This window comes from Symphalangus syndactylus, chromosome 3 (genome assembly GCF_028878055.3).
Source record: "Symphalangus syndactylus isolate Jambi chromosome 3, NHGRI_mSymSyn1-v2.1_pri, whole genome shotgun sequence".
Lineage (NCBI taxonomy): Eukaryota > Metazoa > Chordata > Mammalia > Primates > Hylobatidae > Symphalangus > Symphalangus syndactylus.
Window position 1 is genome coordinate 17,568,162 of NC_072425.2, and position 20,584 is coordinate 17,588,745.

The following is a 20,584-nucleotide window of genomic DNA, read 5'->3' on the forward strand; positions in this document are numbered from 1 at the left end:
CTGTAGTTTTAGGCTTGTAGGGAGCCCAGGGCCTCCTAACAACAGGTGCTAGAATAGCTTCTTGCACAGAAGGGACCAGCTGTCTCTCCTCCTGAAGATAAGTGCCACAGAAAAGCAGGGATGCGATGACATTAATTTCTTTTCTTTTTTTCTTTTGAGACAGGGTCTCACTCTTTGGCCCAGGCTGGAGTGCAGTGGCAGCATCACAGCTCACTGCAGCCTCGAACTCCCAGGTTCAAGCAATCCTCCCACCTTAGCCTCTCAAGTAGCTGGGACTACAGGCATGCACCACCACACCTGGCTAATTTTCATATTTTTGTAGAGATAGGATTTTGCCATGCTGTCCAGGTTGGTCTCAAACTCCTGGGCTCAAGCAATCCATCTGCCTCGGCCTCCTAAAGTGTTGGGATTACAGGCATGAGCCACTGCACCTGGCCCACATTAACTTCTAATAATGAAATGGAACAATTCTGTCTTCTTGAAGGCCTTTGAGACATACGACACAGGAAGTAAGCAGAAAGATTGCCAAAACAAAAGGGGACCCAGGAAATCAGGGCACTTTGATTCTTCTAACTCTCCAGACAGCTCCCTGCTCCCCTGTTGTATTTCTGGGGGTACAATACCATGTGTTCCTTGTACCAGGATCTTAAGTTTACCATCCCTTAGCAAGATCCACCAACCATAAAGTGGTTAGATACTCCTGGATTTGAATTTCAGCTCCATCACACATGACCACTGTGACTTCAGACAAGTTACTTATCCTCTCTGAACCTGTTTCCTCATTGCAACAGCGGGTTAAAACAGTATCTGTCTCCATGGGAGGACTGAAAGAGATCATATGGCACACAGTAGCTACTAAATAAATGCTAGTTATTCTAACTGTCATGGATCTTACCTGTCTTGGCCATCACCATGCCCTGATGCACCTTATAGAGTTCCTGGTTCATAACAGGCCACTTGATAAATATTTGCTGAATAAATTAATTGTGAATAAATTACTAGATTTGCTCTACTTGAACACAGGTGGGTTCCTTTCCCTTTCTCTTCTCCCTGCACCCCCCAACAACTGCCAGTATACATTCTCAGACACACTTTCAAGTACATTTGAAGCTACTGTTTACCGTTTTTCAGTCATCTTTCTCATTCTACTTATCTTTTCTCTAATTCTGGAAAGCACACCTCCTACAGAATCGGTGTGTCCACTAAGTTTCTGATGCAGACATGTGCCCCTGAAATTTATGTGGTTCACTAGCATTAATAAAGACTTGTGGCAATTCACGGCAAGATTCTTTTCAATAACGATCTCTATCAGTGCCTTTACTATCATATCTCTAAAATAAAAAATAGTAACCATACCAAATGCTGGCAAGGAAGTGGAGAAGCTGGACCAGTCATCCATTGCAGGTGGGACTATAAAATTTTAAGCTAAGCCTCTTCAGAAAACAGTTTGGCGGTTTCTTATAAGTGAAATATGCAGTTACCATGTGACCCAGCAATTGCACTGTTGGGCATTTATCCCAGAAAAATGAAAATGTATGGTCAACACCCTGCACAAAAATGTTCAAAGCAGCTTTACTGATAACAGTCAAAAACTGGAAACCACTTAGATGTCCTTCAAAGGGCAAACAGTCAAACAAACTGTGGTACATCCACACCACAGAATATTACTGAGTAATTAAAAGGAACAAACTACTGATGTATGCAACAACTTGGATTAATCTCCAGGGAATTATGCTGAATGGAAAATGTCAATCCCAAAAGGTTACAAATTGTGTGATTCATTCTTGAAATGACCAAATTATAGAGGGAGGATGGAGGGAGGTGTGGTTATAAAAGGGCAACATGAGAGAGCCTTTGGGGATGGAACTGTTCTGTATCTTGTCTGTGAATACAGGTAGATACAGGAACCTACACATGTAATAAAACTGCATGTAAAACTGGGCAAATCTAAACCAGTGGACTATATCAATGTCAATTTCCTGCTTGCAATACAGTACTATAGTTACTATAGTTACACAAGATGCTGCCCCTGGGGGAAACCTGGTAAAGGGTACATGAGATGTCTGTGTTATTTCTTACCACTCCACATGAATCTATAATTATCTCAAAATAAAAAGTTTAGGCCGGGCGCGGTGGCTCACGCTTGTAATCCCAGCACTTTGGGAGGCCGAGGCGGGCGGATCACGAGGTCAGGAGATCGAGACCACGGTGAAACCCCATCTCTACTAAAAATACAACAACAACAAAAAAATTAGCCGGGCATGGTGGCGGGCGCCTGTAGTCCCAGCTACTCGGAGAGGCTGAGGCAGGAGAATGGCCAGAACCCGGGAGGCAGAGCTTGCAGTGAGCCGAGATTGCGCCACTGCACTCCAGCCTGGGTGACAGAGCGAGACTCCGCCTCAAAAAAAAAAAAAAAAAAGTTTAATTTAAAATATTGTATCTGAGTGAAAATTCTTTCACTCACTTAATAAACGGTTACTGAGTACCTGCAAGGTACTAGGCACTGTGCCAGGTGCTGAACCTGAGATATGTGGTCCCTGATCTCATACAGCTTACAGTGCAGTGGGAAAGAAAGATACAAAGTACACAGGACTTCACAGGAACAAAAATATTGTGCAAGCAAAGCATAATATGTATATAGCAAATCTGGCAAACTGTAAAACAGCCTCTTTTTATCCCCTTCGTCAGTAGCATATGCAGTCTTCGGGTGTGGGTGCCCACAGCAGAAGCCGGGGAGGTCTGTCACACTCTTCTCAGCTCAAGACCCATCATCCAGAAACCTGGGAAACATTACTAAGTGGTTCCTGTGAAGTACGATGTTTTGCACACCTGCTCCCTCCTTTCTTAACTCTTCAGTGACAGCGACCTTGGCTTCTCTTTTCCTGTAAGGTCAAGACTTGAAGGTTTTCCAGCCCAGAGTATAATTTAGTTTGGGAAACATCACTCCATGTGGGATCTATAAATGCATGACCAAATTGTATTAAACGGAAACTTAATACAAGGAAAATAATTCAGTAGACAACATATGTTGTGGCATACCTCCCTTAACCACCTGCAGATCTACCTCTTTGGGGAAATCCCTTGAAAGTCTGTCTCTCCAGGTTCATAAGGCTTCCCCGCTGGGATTCACAAGATCTGCCCCCAGCTGTGCCCAGACCTTCAAGGGATGCCTACTATTTGGAACAGGTGTTTCTGCACAGTCCCTAGGTAGCGAGATTCCTAGAGAACACCAAGGTCATTGTGATTCTGCTGCTCAGTGTGGTCTTTTGATATGAGCTGGTGAGAAATGCAATGTCCAGGACCCACTCCAGACCTAAGAAACAGAATCAGCATTTTAACAAGATTTCCCTGGGATTCATATGCACATTGAAATCTGAGAAGCACTGATTGTAGATCTTGGTTCTCAAACCTAGCTATGTATCAGAATCACCTGGAATTTTGTCTCTAACTTGTTCTATTATCAAATATTTCAAGATACAGAATAATGAAGAATAATATAATGAACATTACAGATATACTTAAAACCCCCGTGTACCTCTCCCTGACCCCATTTACATCTCTCCCTCCCCTGAAACAATCACTAATTGGGCTTATACTGCCTGCTCATAGTTTTATATTTATACTATGTACTTATTCATTTCCAATATACTGCATTGTTTAGCATGTTTTAAAAATTTACACAAGTAAATACTACACCGTGCATATCTTCCTGCAACAAGCTCATCTGGCTGAACAATTTGCTCTTGAGATTTGTTCATGGTGATGCCTGTAACTCTAACCCACCCACTTTAGCTGCTACATGATATCCTGCTGCATCAATATCCTCCATTCTCATATTGTTGGACATTTTGGTTGTTTCCAATGTTTAAATAAAGCTGTAATGAACATCCTTTTACACGCCACCTTGAATACCAGTGCAATCATATCCCTAGATTCCATACCCAGGAGTGAAGCTGCAAGGTCATGATGTGTGCACTCTTATTTTTTCTACACAGTGTCACATTTGCTTTCCAAAGTGAGTATGCCAATTTACCCACTCATGAGCAGCAGCATATGCATTCTAGTTGCTCCACAGTCTAGCCAACACTTGGGATGGTCAGACGTTAGTTTTTGCCAGTCTGAAGAGTATGAAATGGTATCTCACTGAGGTACGGCTTTAATTTGCATTCCTCTGATAGCTCAAGAGCTTGAACATCTTTCTCTTTGCTTATTGGCCTTTTGGGCTACCTTTTCCATGATTTGCCTATTCCAAATCTTTTGCCCCCTCCTTTTTTGTATGTTGTTGGTTTTTTTCCAATTAATTGGTAGATTTTTTTTTTTTTTTTTGAGACAGAATCTCGCTCTGTCACCCAGGCTGGAGTGCAGTGGCGCAATCTTGGCTCATTGTAACCTCCACCTCCCAGGTTCAAGCGATTCTCCTGCCTCTGCCTCCCGAGTGGCTGGGATTACAGGCACGTGCCACCACATCTGGTTAATTTTTGTATTTTTAGTAGAGATGGGGTTTCACCATGTTGGCCAGGCTGGTCTCAAACTCCTGATCTCAAGTCATCCGCCTGCTTTGGCCTCCCAAAGTGCTGGGATTACAGGTGTGAGAATTGGTAGATATTATTTGTATATTCCAAATACTAACCCTTTTTTTGTTAACAAATTACAGATGTCTTCTTCCAGATAGTTGTTTTTCTTTTTAAATTTTGTTTCTGATATCTTTGATCATGCATAAGTTTTCAAATTCTAATGCAGACATTTTCAATATTTTCTTTTATGGTCTTTGTTTTTCCCACTTAAGAAATCCTTCACCATCATGATTTCCTGAAGAGTCTCTATTGTTCCATGCAAAAGTTTTAAAGTTTGCTTTATAATTTTTTCATCTAAATAAGTAAATGTCCAGTTCCTACCCCAGACCTCCTCAATTAGAATCTTCAGGAATGGGATCCAAGCACCTAAGTTTTAAACTAAAATACATTTAATAGGTGATTTTGTTACAGTTACCCTGAGAGATGCTAACCAACTCATTTCCCACCCACCAGATGCCAATGAAAGGTATCTTCTCTACAAAATCCCATGAAGCCATCTCATCTCTGTCTCTTTCACTGGATTAGAAGAGACTTCAGAGACTTCCAGGTCCAGAGACTTAAGGACCTTATAGTGTCTAATCTTTTATCTGCAATTGTGTGTCCTTTACCAGATACTTGAAAAATAGCCATCCAGTCTCTACTGGCACACTCTCAGTGATAAGAAACACCCCCACAACCCAGGTCCTCCCTTATTCCTGTTAAACAGATTTTTCTATATTGAGTTGAAATCCATCACACCTTTATCTCCACCAGCTGGTCCTACACCTACACCCTTCATCTTTTCTTAACTTCCTCACCATCACTCCCACACCCCCAACCACCTGCCTAGTCTGGCACCACTCCCCGCTCGGCACTCCAGCCATACTGCCTTTCTCCTATTCCCTTCCATTTGCTGAGCTGCCCTTACCACCTAGAATGCTCCCTCCAAACTCCTCCTTCTTCCTGAATCTCCCTCCCAAACTGGGAATTACAAAGAGGGAATCTGATTAACACCCGCCTCCCCACCTACAATTTAAGCTTCACAATGGGTTCCCTGTTTTCAGTACTGAGCCTAACCACCTAACATACTATCTGGAACAGACTTAGTTCTTAGTAGGGTTTTGTTAAATGAAAGAGTGAATGAATGCAAGCAAGCCAGCCAGTCCTTTGGGGCCATATAAAACAAGTTAAAATCACTTGTATAGGAAAGCCCTTCAAATATCTCAAATATCTGAGGACAGCCATCATGCCCCCTTGGTTTTTTTCCTTCTGTAAAGGAGGCTGGGAGTAACAGGGGAGGGTGAGGCCAGCTATACTGGGGAAGTGTCTAAAGAAGGGACAAGGCAAACACACAGACCAGTTCATAACTTTCTGTAGGGTCAGGCCCATGAGACAATCCCTTGGCTCACAATCCCACTAACAGCTGAAGTGAACTGCCTTATACAGCATATTCATGAAATTTGTTTTTGAGTCAGACATAAAAATGCTATAAATTTTGCCTCAGGTTCATCTAAAAAAATTCATTTCAGAGGTTAATACAATGCCACTAATGTAAGTGAACAAAGAAAATACTGTGGGAGCAATCACAATGAATAAATTGTGACATGGCTCACTAGCTGTCAGTTCACGATGACATTCCCCATGTCTAGAGATTGATGTTTCTCAATACATAGATAATGCAATTAAGTGGAACTGACTGGCACCATAACATTAAAAAATCAATCAGCTACAACTGTCAAAATTCATCCCACTGTATATTTAAGATATCTGCATTTTACTGCATGTAAATTACAGCTTAACAAAAAATTCCAAAACAAAGATTACATACAGAAAATATAGAACTCTGAACTTAAACTTAAATAAATATCTACATGTGTAGAGAAATTATATGTGCGTAAATGTTGCTTGGTATCTACTTAGCCCTGTCTGACTCACCACTAACTCACTGCTTGATCTTAGGCAACAAACATCGCCTTCATGGACCTCAGTTCCTACAACTATACAATGGGGTTTGTTGGTTTGATTAATGAATTAACTCAACAAATATTTATCATCATAGTGTCTTCCCATCGGATTTAACGAAAAAAGACATATGAAGCACTTATTGTGGTGTCCAGCTTACACAATAAATATTTGAATAAACAGGCTGTGTATCCATGCTTCTCATCAACAACAGAGAAGAAAAAAGGTCTCTGTAGGTGGCTGGGAGCAAGCCAGAATTTGCTGTAGTCTACAATTTTGTTGCTTTAGGAACATAACCATGAGAGAAGAAAAACTTCCTCTACCCTCTTAGTTCTTTCCCTGAGGCCTGCAAATTTAACTGGAAAAAGACAGATTGACAGGAGAAAAAGTATACAAGTGTTTTTTATGTTTAATTTTACATGCAGGGAGGTTCCACAGAAAACAAATAAAAATCCAAAAAGGCACTTACACTGGGGGGCTTATATGCTATTTTGACAAAGGGCGATAAATTTGGGAGAAATGACTAGACAAAGGAAAAAGGGTTTGGGGTTTCTAGGGCTGGCAACTTATTGGAAGCTATATGTGGGAGAAACTAACAGTAGTTAAATATTATTTAGTAGAGTTTGTCTCATCTCTATCTCCATCTCTGGTGATAAGTGTTGTTCTCCTCTTGGTGCAGTTAAGGGGAGGGAGCATCTTCACAAGGGGAAATTTATGCCCTGCTTTTAGGCAGATAGAAAAAGGGCAGAGAGTTCTTCCTGTGTCTGCTTTTTTTCAACTGCCTTCAGCTCAAAATAATCCTTTTGCCAAAGTGGTGTATTTTGGGGTGGCATATTTTGATCCCTTTCATTGCCAATACCAATATGTGAGAAATTCTTAGTCTCAAACATAAAAATAAATGTTGTGGGGCCGGGCGCGGTGGCTCACGCTTGTAATCCCAGCACTTTGGGAGGCCGAGGCGTGCGGATCATGAGGTCAGGAGATCGAGACCACGGTGAAACCTCGTCTCTACTAAAAATACAAAAAATTAGCCGGGCGTGGTGGCGGGCGCCTGTAGTCCCAGCTACTCGGAGAGGCTGAGGCAGGAGAATGGCGTGAACCTGGGAGGCGGAGCTTGCAGTGAGCCGAGATTGCGCCACTGCACTCCAGCCTGGGCGACAGAGCGAGACTCCGTCTCAAAAAAAAAAAAAAAAAATGTTGTGGAACTGACACGAATTTTGCCTTAAGGGATCGGGAGGCACAGAGCTACTTTTCAAATGGTCTCCATACTGTATTCCAAATTTCTGGACTAATTTAGGTCCACTCCATGTTATCTGTGCTCTGTTTGTCTTCAGGCACATTCAGACCACGTAGTGGAAGAAAAGCAGCTTACTCTGTGCTTTTAAGGTCAAACTATATTTTTGAAAGATTTTCTAAAATGTTTACTTCACTAAGCTGCTCTGATTCTGAGATACTCTCCTGAAAAAAAAATTATGAAATCAATGGTGATTGAGTGATGAGGGAAGGGGGGATGTTCTTCAAAGAAAGCAGAATAATAGATAAGCCAAACTCATGGAAATATAGGAAGCAAAAGTATTTGAACTAAGAACCTTTATTACTATAGGAGATGACAAGAAAACAACCAGCCTGTTTCTAAGGACGAAATTAGATTTATAAAAATGAGTGCTGGCTAAGGTGAATTTAGGGCAGGGCAGCCCAAACAATTGCCTTTTGCCTCTTAAAAGCACTGATTAAAAATAGTAATACTATCTAATCCCTATTTATAGTGTGCCCTTATGGTGTGCTGTACTGTACTTTGAGATAAGGTTAGCACCAAAAATGGGTTACTGGTCCTTGAGGAACATGAAAGTTGAAAGACCTGAAGACTGGAATAGTCAAAGGAATAGAATTCTTAGTAATGGCATAACCTCCTTGAGGAAAAATGATTACTTTTAGCAGTTATTCCTGCAGGGGATGCTGAGCTCAACAGTGAGCAGGGCATCCAGAAAAGGGCCAGGACGTCCTGGCAGGGAGCGAGACCATCCTCCTCCCTGTTCTTAGGGCACAAGAAGCAGCAACAAACGAGTTCGGTTCTGTGCTTGCAGTCTAGGAGCAGCATCCTTAACTCTGTGTCACCTTGAATGGTGAAGATCCACATCCCTCTCCCTTCAATTCAGTCCACCTCCCTCCCTGAAAATCTTGACGGTGCCTGAGTCTTCACATATTAGCTCTGTTCTAATGACTCTCCAAACCAAACCTCCAACTCGAATCTTTCTCCCCAACTGCAGACTCAGACTTCAAAATACTGAACATGGTTCCATGGATACCCCAGCAGCCCCCAAAATATCATGTGCCCCTAATCAGACTTACTGCCACTCCTGCATTCCTGACTCTGTTAGCAGAGGGGCTGCCCTCTTACCAGTCACTCAAGCTACAAAGTTCAGAGTCATCTCCCATGTCTTCTCTCACCTCCCACATCTAATCAGTCACCAGGCCTGCTACTGCTCCCACCATCACGTTGCTTTTGAAACATGTATGACTGTATCTATGTATTTGTATTTTATTATTTAAAGATATAACACATTCAGTTGGTTCAAAACTCAGAGTACACAAGGCTGTACAGGAAAAAGTCTCCCCATCTTCTGCCTCCCAGCCCCCATTTCCTCTCCCCACAGGCAACCTTTATTTTTTCTTGTACAACTCCCAGAGGTATTGTATGTATTTAAAAGAAAAAGAAATACATCTTCCCCTTTCCCCTTTTTTGTGTAATGGTAGCACACTACACACAATCCTACTCCTTGTTCTTTTCATTTAATGTATCTCAGCAATCCTTCCAAATCAATAACAAAAAAGCTCTTGTATTCTTTCTTTTTTTTTTCAGACAGAGTTTCACTCTTGTTGCCCAGGCTAGCGCCCAAAGGCGCGATCTCGGCTCCCTGCAACCTCTGCCTCCTGGGTTCAAGTGATTCTCCTGCCTCAGCCTCCCGAGTAGCTGGGATTACAGGCGTCTGCCACCACGTCTGGCTAATTTTTTGTATTTTTAGTAGAGACAGGGTTTCACCATGTTGGCCAGGCTGGTCTCGAACTGCTGACCTCAGGTCATCCACCCACCTCAGCCTCCCAAAGTGCTGGGATTACAGGCATGAGCCACCACACCTGGGCCTCTTGTATTCTTTCTTATATTGAGTAGACATACCATATTTTACTTAACCAAGCCCCTAGTTAAATGGTTTTCAATAATGATGCTGCAATGCATAATCTTTTATTTATTTATTTATTTATTTATTTATTTATTTATTTATTTATTTTAAGACAAGTTCTCACTCTATTACCCAGGCAGAAGTGCAGTGACACAATCACGGCTCACTGCAGCCTCAACTTCCTGGGCTCAGGTGATCCTCCCACCTCAGCCTCCCAGGTGGCTGAGACCACAGGCACACACCACCATGCCCAGCTAATTTTCCTGAATCTTTGGTAGAGATGGGGTTAGAGCATGTTGCCCAGGCTGGTCTTGAACTCCTGGGCTCAAGTGATCCACCCACCTCAGCCTCGCAAAGTGCTGGGATTAGAGATGTGAGCCACTGCACCTGGTCCATAATATTGTATATGCCATTTTTCACACGAGAATACTAGTAGAATTCCACCCTGTCATAGTTTCTTGCCCCTTCTCCCCTTTCCATTTTTACTTTCTTTACTTTAGCTCAGATCTTCACTGCTACAGAGGCCTTCTAACTGGCATCTCTACTCTAGTACCCTTAACTTACACACAACAAATAGTAAGCACTTTTTACACGCCAGGTACTCTATTAAGACAGGGAAGAAAAAGGAAATAAAAAAGAAAACCCAGCCCAAAAATCCTCACCTGTCTCATTGTCGCTGGAGCTTTGGGAACTTATTAATAAACAAACCCTTTCTTGCCTTTTTGGAATTAGTTGGGAATTAGTGACAGGAGTCAGGCAAATGAAAAACAAAATACTGGCCAGGCGCGGTGGCTCATTCCTGTAATCCAAGCACTTTGGGAGGCTGAGGCAGGCAGATCTCTTTGAGTTCAGGAGTTCAAGACCAGCCCGGGCAACATGGCGAAACCATGTCTCTACCAAAAATACAAAAACATTAACTGGGCATGGTGGCGTACACCTGTGGTCCTAGCTAATCAGGAGGCTGAGGTAGGAGGATCACTTGAGCCCAGGAAATGGAGGCTGCAATGAACCGAGATCACACCACTGCACTCCAGCTTGGACAATGGAGTGAGACCCTGTCTCAAAAAAAAAAAAAAAAAAAAAGAAAGAAAAAAGAAAAAGAAAATAAGACATTTCCTTGCTGTCAGTGTTTCATTGACAAACAAAGCTGAGTTCAAAAGCAAATGGGTTTCCTACTACTTCCCACAAGTTTAGACCCTGGGGCAACCCTCCTGTGGGAGACTCTGATCTGCAGACAGGCAGACACCTGCCAAGTTGGCTGCAAAGGAAATAGTCTCAGGACTGTCAAGCTCCAACAGGGGAATGGAAACAGATGGGCCCCCACGCCTACCTCTAGAAGACTCGGGTGTATTTTCCCACATAGAAATAGGAGGCGAGGTAACACACAAGCTCTGTGGGCAACCAGATCCCAAAAGGGAGAGAGGAAAGGGGGCAGGGGACAAGTCAGCCACCCTTCCAACCTCTCTCCTCCATGGGAGTAAAGCAGAAGTTTCTCATGGAAACGCAAGGGCAGGGGAATAGAATTCCTCCTAACAGTAAACTAAAAGCTTACTTTCTGGCACTTGTTTTAAAATACAGTAGCTCTACACTTAGGAGCAAACTAGGTATTTCAAAGCTTCTGAAAGCTATTAAAAAGGGTCTAAATACAAACTTCACATGTTTTTACTTATTTGTGGAACTAAATATTAAAATAATAGAACTCACGGAGATAGAGAGTAGGAGGAGGGCTACCAGACGCTGGGAAGGATAGTAGGGGACAGGGGGTAGTGGGAAGCTTTAATTAATGAGTACAAAAAAATAGAAAGGATGAGTAAGACCTAGTATTTGCTAGCACAACAAGGTGACTATAGTAAAAAATAATTTAACTGTATATTTTTAAATAACTAAAAGAGTATAATTGGGTTATTTGTAACACAAAGAATAAATGCTTAAGGCGAGGGATACCCCAATTACCCTGATGTGATTATAACACATTACATAACTGTATCAAAATATCCCAGGTATCCCATAAATATATACACCTACTATGTACCCACAAAACTAAAAACAAATAATAAAAAATAAAATTTTAAAAAATATCTAAATAACAAAATTGCCTAATATTTGTTAAATGCCTTGGTGACAAACTCAAACACATGGCAACTTTGCTCAAAAGATCAAAAAGTAAAATATGGACAGTAGGAGACAGGGAGGCTGGCAGGCATCAAGAAGCACGGGGAAAGGGAGAAAAGGAGGTGAAGGAATAGGAGACAACCATCTGACTTGACAGCATTGAGGCCCTGGATCTAATCAGCCCTGAAGCCAGATCCGTCCCTTTTCTTAGTTTGGGTTCCATGAACCCATACATTCTCTTTTTGGCCTAAGCTAATTTGAGTTGGGTTTCTGTCACTTATGACCAAGAAGCCCCTCACTAGTCCAGCCCGTAACTGGGCTCTTCAGTGTACACAACAGTGAAACTAATTTTCTAAAGCAGACATCAAACCACCACTTGCCTGTCTCAAAAGCCATTCAGCACCTCCCAATGACTCCAGGATTCAGTACAACATCTTGCACAATATGTCCCTCAATTTGACTTTCCAGACTTTCACTACTTCACCACACAAGAGGCAAACTAAGACAGCTGTTATTCCTCAAAAATGCGCTGAGTGTCCCTGCTTTGTGCCTTTGCCATGCCAATCTCACCATCTAGAATCCTCTCCTCCCCAATCTTTGCCTATTAAAATTGATGCAAAAAAAAAAGAAGGAAGGTCTACTCCTTTCTCAAGGTCCATTTCACCTTCTCTCCAAGAAGACTTTCCTAAGTGCCTCCTGTTCCCGAAGATGTTACTGTACCCTTCTTCAGCCCTGACAGCAAATTTTTTTTTTTTTTTGAGACAGAGTCTCACTCTGTTGCCCAGGCTGGAGTGCTGTGATGCAATCTCGGATCACTGCAACCTCTGCCTCCTGGGCTAAAGTGATTCTCCTGCCTCAGCCTCCCACGTAGCTGGGACTACAGGCGCGTGTCACCCTACCTGGCTGATTTTTTGTACTTTTAGTAGAGACGGGGTTTCACCTTGTTGGCCAGGCTGGTCTCGAACTCCTGACCTCAGATGATCCACCCACCTTGGCCTCTCAAAGTGCTGGGATTGCCGGGCGCGGTGGCTCACGCTTGTAATCCCAGCACTTTGGGAGGCCGAGGCGGGCGGATCACGAGGTCAGGAGATCGAGACCACGGTGAAACCCCGTCTCTACTAAAAATACAAAAAATTAGCCGGGCGTGGTGGCGGGCGCCTGTAGTCCCAGCTACTCGGAGAGGCTGAGGCAGGAGAATGGCGTGAACCCGGGAGGCGGAGCTTGCAGTGAGCCGAGATTGCGCCACTGCACTCCAGCCTGGGCGACAGAGTGAGACTCCGTCTCAAAAAAAAAAAAAAAAAAAAAAAAAAAAAAAAAAAAGTGCTGGGATTAAGGGCATGAGCCACTGTTCCTGGCCCCTGATATCATTTTCTACATGATCTTTGCTTTATTCTATCTTATATTTTGTGCTTTCTCATCTCAGTGCCCTCTTATTAATGACAACACCAACTACTTAGCTCCCTGAGTTGAAGCTTTGAGCCTCACTTCCTCACCCCACAACCCACACGCTTACCAGATCCACTCTAATCTTTCTCAAAATACTTCCCAAATCAATCCCATCATTCCTGTTGCTCATCAGAACTCTTAACATCTACCTTCATATCTTCTGCTCTGATAGGTCTTCCTGCCACCAGCCTCATCCTACTGAAATCCGGTTGCCTACTGATGCCAATTATCTTTCCAACTTTCAAATCTGAGCATGCTATGCCACCTTCTAGAGAGTCAAGACCAATGGCTCCCACTCCCCAATGGGTTGATTTCTGTCTCCCTTTACAGGCTCATTGCCCACCACTCCCTAAGAAGCACCAACTTCAAAGTAGGTCTTTGAGGTACTGTGGTACCTAGTGTAAGACCCAACTTGGTGCTTGGTCAACTTCATTGGTGTTCTGCACTGGACTGTTGTTATATATACTTCACTGGACAGCAACGAGAAGCCCTGTGGATGCTGCCATCCCATAAATATTTTTCTCTTGATTGCACGCCTGAGTGTGCTGAGGTTAAGAGATGGGCACTGGACCAGACAGACCGAAGTACAATCCCTGTTCTGTCACTTCCAAGCTGTGTGTCCCAGAAAAGGCTGGGCCTCTGCACCCTTACTTGTAAAGTGGAGATAACAGCACCTATCTCATTGGGGTTTTGTGAATAAATGAGAAAATGCATTTAGGATGCTTGGGTAAGGTGCCTGGTACACAGGTGATCAATAAATATTTGTTCAATGAAGGAGTTAATGAACAGAAGGCCCACAAAATGGTAGTGGTTCTTAAAGACACATCTTTCCAGGGAACCCAATCTCTGGCTGCCTTGCAATTTGGTTTCAAGTCCGGCCCCTAAGTCTGGGGTCCAGAGCAAGGCCTGACTCCACCCATTTCTACATGCCGCTGGGTGAGATAAGCGGGTGAGGCCGCGCAAGTCCAGAATCTGCCGCTGGGCTCCTTCCTAAGGACGGAGGTGTGCACACTACTTGGTCCTACCCGGCAGCAATCGCAGTCCCGCAGCCCCCACCCCGTGCGCGTGGCGCTTTGCCATCCCTCCGGCCGCCAATCACCAGGGCTCGGTCTCACCCCTGATCGGATTCACCAATAGGGCCGGAAGGCGGCCCCTCGGGGTGCTTCCGCTGTGCTCATAGGCTCTCCAGCGGTCCCGCCCGCCCCTGTTACACGTCATCCGCGCGGTGCACTGTGGGCCTTGCAGTCTGGAAAGGAGGCAACGCGGGCTAGCTGCATTGCTGGGACTTTAACTCCTGCTCCAAGCTCCAGCGCTGAGCGTCCCCGGGTTATCTCCAAACCCCCCCGGACACAAATTCCTTCTCCTAATTAGTGATAAAGTGGGAAGACGGGGCTACCCACCCGCCCCACCTTTGGAGCTGACACCCTGGGTTCCCTCCCCTCCTCGGCAGTGGGCTGGGGCCACCGAGGACCCGCGAGACTACCGGGTCCATGTAGCTCTGATAATTCAGTATCGCCTGAAATTTGAAATTCCCATTTCAGATCAAGGAGACATTCAATATCTTATTCACCTAAGAGGCAGTTTCTGGAAGGTGCGGAAGCTCTGAAAAGCCAACAGTGACTCCTGGCTTCGCTAGTTTCCCTTAAGAATCCACCACAGAACTGACCATCACGATTTTATTTAAACGATGTGACCTGTTTACATTCCAAACTGCATCACTTCTTAAGTGCATAAAAGCTGTCAATGGTGCCCATTGCTTAAGATGTAAGGTTCAGGCCCCTGAGCTAGGCATATAAGGTGCTTCATAATTATTTTGTATTTACTTATTTGCGGTTACATTTCTTAAAAGCAGCGTTTTTCAACGTCTACCACACGTCAGAATCACCTGGGGAGCTTTGTAAAAATACGAGTTCTTGTGTCCCACCCTAGACCTCAGAATTTTGGAGGGGCAGGGCAGACTTCTATGTTTTTAAAGCTACCCTGGGTAATTTTCACGTGCAACCCGGGTTAAGAACTGTTGGTTTACTGCGTATCAACACAGCCTCATGCATGTGAGCCTTTGCTTTGTGGCATCCTCGTTTTAAAGAGGTCTTCTTCCCTCTCTCTTGCCTCATCAATGCTCATCCTACAAGGCCAAGCTCAACTGTTATCCCTTCTCTTCCCTGTCCTCCAGCAGGTGATGGTTTCCTTTAGCACGTTATTCACGCTGCTTCTCCAGCATCACTGGCATGACCTGGTGACTTGTCTGTCTCCCTGGATAAGTAGGGAGTTCCTTGAGGGCAGACAAAGTGTCTTCCTTCACCCACTTCAGATCCACTGAATCAGAATCTCAAGGGGCAGGTCTCAGGCATAAATGACTTTTAAAGTCCCACTGGTGATTCTGATCCATGTCCCTATCTAGGAACTCGCTTCACAAAAGCACTGGGTACAGTAAGTAAGCATACAAATATTTGTTGCATTGAATTGATGAAGCATCTCATTTGTTTTGAAGTCAATCGTGTTGTTGCATCTGGCTGCCTTTGATTCCCCCTGGAAAGCTAAGTACCCCTCTCTTGTATCATCTTTATTCATTTACTTATTCACTTATCCGAGTATTATCATACACCATAACAAAGGCCTGGGGATTCAGGAGTAAATATAAAAACACAGTTACCACCCTATAGGCCTTAGAGTCTACTGATGTATTAATTCTATTCTAGTTATTATTAAAATTTATTTTGTATTACATTGGAATGTTTTTGCTTCCATATACTATTTATATTCAAAGGTAGGTAAAATGTCTTATTCTCTAATATCCCCAGTAGGTTGCTGGCACAGAGAAGACATTCTGTAAATGTTTATTGAATCAAGGCAGCACATTTCATAGAGCTTATTACAATTTGTTAGTATTTATTTATGTGATTATTTGAGTAATGGCTATCTGTCCCATGTGCTGCAAGCCCACTGATGACAAGAACTGAATCTATTTTGCTCATAATGTCTGACACAGGACCTGGACGGAGTAGGTGCTCAATGAATATTACTAAATACACAAATAAGAACAGAAATGCAGTCTCCCAACCAAACATCCACTCCTCTCTCCCTCCCCACTATCCCCCCAAAAGTAAAAAGTATATTCTTCCTAAACATGGAGATTTCAAGCTATGGTGAACATAAACCCAAGCTGAGATGATGCTTCTTTTACTTACTTACAGGTTGACCTGGGACTCTAGTTCAGGGTCTTTCGTTGGCCATGTCTGAAGGGGCTGGATGCCGAAGGAGAGAGACGACTTTGCTTTCCATAGAATGGTTTGTGCCATCTGACTCCCACAGGGCCCCTTCGTTAACGGGTCCATCAGTGGGCCTGGAAGCTGGGCAGCTGTCCTGAAGCAGAAGAGTTGGGAAAGGCACTAAGAGACAGAGAAGAACAGCAGGCCAATCCCTGACCTGCTTTACCCTCCTCCCAAAGGGCAGCCCCACTGGTAAGCAAGGAAGAGGGTGACACTGAAGCACCCTCAAGACCCAGGGGCCCCACCAAGACCGCATATGACCTTACTGCATCAAGGAAGCATTGGGCCATGGAACCATCCGAGTCCTGTTACATCCCTCAGCAATCAGTTAAGTCAGTGGAGTGTAAAATAAAAGGAGGCCCAGTGAGCATTTGAACAATCACAAACTTGTTTAGAGAAAGGCAGTATGAATTTGGTAAGGGAAGCTAAGTCTAGAATGCTTCTGGATAATCACTGGTGGCAGGACTTCATGGCCATCACTGCGGTAATCCAGGAGCACTTGGTTTATCTTCTAATTTAAAAATCCAAGAAAAGCCATAAAAAGGGCCTAGACTGGCAACAACACTGGAGACAAGGACCAAAGCCCACAGTTCAAGAGTAATAGCATATAGTATATATAAGCAGTAAATGCTTGCTGAATTAATAAATGCCTTGTTCATGGGAATAAACTGAGAAATGCATTCCTGAGATGTGTTTGCTCCTTTCTCTGGTGATGCATCAAGGAAGGTGGAAAAGGCAGTTGTGGGATGATGGGGCTACTTTGTTAGGAAATGCAAGCATCATGCTCCTTCTGACTGAAATTATTTTCTGAGCCAGTTGGCAGGGCTCTTCACTCACCTCTACCTCAATTGACAGACAAACAAGCCAGCAAAATCCAATTACTTGGAAATGGAAAAATAAAAAGCAATCCTATATAACACTTTGGTCAAAGGGGACTCTATAATGTCTTCTTAAGAAACATGTGACATCTCTGGCTGGAGTCGTGAGTGAATTTAAAAAAGAAAGAAAGAAAGACTGTGACAAGACAAAAGGCCTAATGGCTCAGAAAGGTTTTATGCATGAGAAGGGAGTGCTGTGAGGCTGGAGACCAAGAAAAGCGACTCCACACAAGTTGGGGCTTTGGAATCAGATAGGCACTGGCCACTCTGAAGGTTCTATAGTGGTGCCAATTAGACCCAAGGCTGCAGGCATATTAAAAAACAAACAACAACAACAACAAACCAGGCCGGGCATGGTGGCTTACGCCTGTAATCCTAGCTATCTGGGAGGCTGAGGCAGAGGAATCACTTGAACCCAGGAGGTAGAGGTTACAGTGAGCTGAGATCGCACCACTGCACTCCAGCCTGGGTGACAGAGTGAGACTGTCTCAAACAAAACAAAACAAAACAAACAAACAAAAAAACCTCAAAAAAGTCACCGTAATGACCTGTGCCTAATGCAGGAAGGATTCAAGACTCACATAACCTCCTACCTGTCCCCTTTGTCTTCTCTCTTGCCAGGTCCCTCTGGTATTCCTCTTATAAATGATGACCTGGCTTCCCCCATTGCCTTTCCTGGGCCCAAGAGGCCACATGCTGCATACCTGACCCAGACTTCTAGGTGATCTCACTGTAGGCTGGCTTCAGGCCATTTATCTTGGCAGCAACTAGATAGACATCAAAGGCTCAAGTGGCCACTTATGACAAAGCGCAAGAAACCAGGGTTCTGTTATCAGTTGTTCTTTACCCAAAGGAACCCCGAGTCTTCTAAAACCCAGTGTCACTAGAGTTTACGGCTACCTTAGTGATACACCAACAAATAAATAACAAATCAGGGCTTTGGGATGAGAGACACTTTCTTTTTCTTTTGAACCTCCCAGATTTAATTACAAAGATAATACTTGTATGCAAAAGATTTATTAAGCAGTGCTCTCAAAAGATACCGATAAGGGAGTGGAGGAAGCAGGACAGGGAACGAGAAGAAACCCAGTGAAACTTCAGTTTCAGGCAGAGCCCTGTGGAGGAACAGCTTCCACGTGACTGACGCTGTGCTGTCCGACTTGGTAGCCACTAGCCACTACTGAGCAACTGAAATGGGGACATCCCAAGTGAAGTGTGTTATACACTGGGTTTTGAAGACTTAGTACAAATAAAAATGAATTTTAAACATCTCAATACTTTTTCAAACTGATTACATGTTGAATGATATAAATACATTGTTAGAATGATTTTAATTAAAAAAAATTTTTTTTGAGACAGGGTCTCACTCTGCCACCCAGGATGGAGTGCAGTGGCACAATCATAACTCACGATAACTTTGAGTTCCCAGGCTCAGGAGATACTCCTGCCTCAACCTCCTGAGTAGCTGGGACCACAGGTGTGCACCATCACACCTGGCTAATTTTTTAAAACATTAATTGTATAGACATGGGTCTCCCTATGTTGCCCACAGTGGTCTGAAACTCCTCAGCTCAAGTGATCCTCCCACCTCAACTTCCCAAAGTGTTGGGATTATAAGCATGAGTGCCATGCCTAGCCCCTTATGAAAATGAATTTTAATGTGGCTACTAGAAAATGTAAAGTCACATATGTAGCTTGCTTTATATTTTGGACACTGCTGCTCAAGGTAACTGACATCTCAGACTTGTCCCCACCTGAGACAAGGGGCGAGGCTTCCATTTCCTGCAGCCTCAGTCACTGGCTGAGGGCCACAGGGTGGGAGTGAGGATGGGGTGCTGTAAAGGCCCAAGTGAATCCTTCAAGCTGTCTACGCATGTGGGGTGCAAGGGTGCAAAGGCAGTTCACCTGTGAGTCACCATTTTGAGTGCTGGCGGTGCATGGAACTCAGGATGGGAAAAAGAGCACAGAAACGGTAAAAGGACCTGAGAGCATCTAAGGGGACTGGCTGACGATGTCCATGACACCCCCCACCCCACTCCCTTTCCTCTTCAGTAGCTCCCTACCACTTCAGTAGTTTGGCCTCCTACCATTCTTTTCTCTATCTGCAAACCTTTATGCAATATATATGCTCAGACTATACAATGTTCTGTGACTTGCTTTTCTTTCTAAACTAGAGGTCTTATACATCTTTCTACATCAGTAAATATGCATGCATCCTTAATTTGGAATACTACAGAATACACTGTTTACATTCTTCTTAGCTTTTTAATCTTTAAATACTAAGATGATTTAATTGTCTTACCATGTTCTTTTCCAGCCCTTTAATATTTAAGATTTTATTAAAAATTTAAAAGGCTAGCCTTTTTAAACCTTTTCTCATTTAATTTTATCTTTTTGCCATCTTTACTCTTAGAGTTCTTTTTTTGCACTTTCATCTAATTCTTTGACTTCTGAAACTGTTCAGATTTTGTCTCATCACTGTTAATTTTAATTCATTTACTCATTTATTTTTTCTAGTCCTAACTTTCTAATTAAAAAAAATATGTTCCTCTTAACCTTCTGACATATTTTACCTTTATCTTCTCACTATTTAAAATATATAGCAGTTGAAGAACTTCTTGGAAAGAAGTGGAGTAAGTACTCATCTGCATAATAACTCCTTGGCGCTCTTGGAAAAAAGCAAAAAATAGCTCAATATATAAAGACAACTTATTGAAACAAGAGAGTGGCCAAACTCCATGCTAGAACTCTGAGATCTGCTACATATGACTAAGTGTAGACAAACTGAAAGAGATCATTGAGAGTCTGTACATCTCCCATAATGTGAGGGAAATGACCTGGCGTGTCCTGAAGGCCTGGCCAGGCTTGATTTGGAGGGGTGAGGACTGGCAGCAAGGGTGGGACTGGGCAGAGGGTTTCCTCTTCTTTTTGTTTTTTTTCACTGTCCCAGCTTTCTAATGAGAAAGGGTGACCTTCTGAAGACAGGCTGCAAAGAAGAGAAGGATAAGTATGTCTTAGGAGCCACTTAGATCTCTTGAAAGATATTAACCAGAAGTACACGTGAACCTGCCCAAAGAAAGACTACAAGTCAGGGGAAATCACACTGACCCACAGAGGGTCTTGCCTTGAAGTGAGGGGTGAAGGCTGGAAATTCAAGGGAAGCCCTGCCAGGGGGGTCAGATACA

At 43.4% G+C, this 20,584-nt stretch overlaps 1 protein-coding gene across 6 annotated transcripts in view; it reads right to left on the bottom strand.

Annotated features, from left to right (window-relative positions):
• Positions 1–20,584, bottom strand: part of GARNL3 (GTPase activating Rap/RanGAP domain like 3) — a 169,437-nt gene that overhangs the window by 133,072 nt on the left and 15,781 nt on the right. For 5 of the 6 annotated variants that reach the window (XM_055271026.2, XM_055271028.2, XM_055271022.2 and 2 more), the window contains one exon: positions 16,445–16,615. In XM_055271026.2, coding sequence (XP_055127001.1) covers positions 16,445–16,587 — 143 coding nt within the window. In that variant the 5' untranslated portion in view covers positions 16,588–16,615. Of the gene's footprint in view, positions 1–16,440; positions 16,616–20,584 lie in introns of those variants that run through there. The other variant, XM_063635766.1, reaches the window with a different exon arrangement.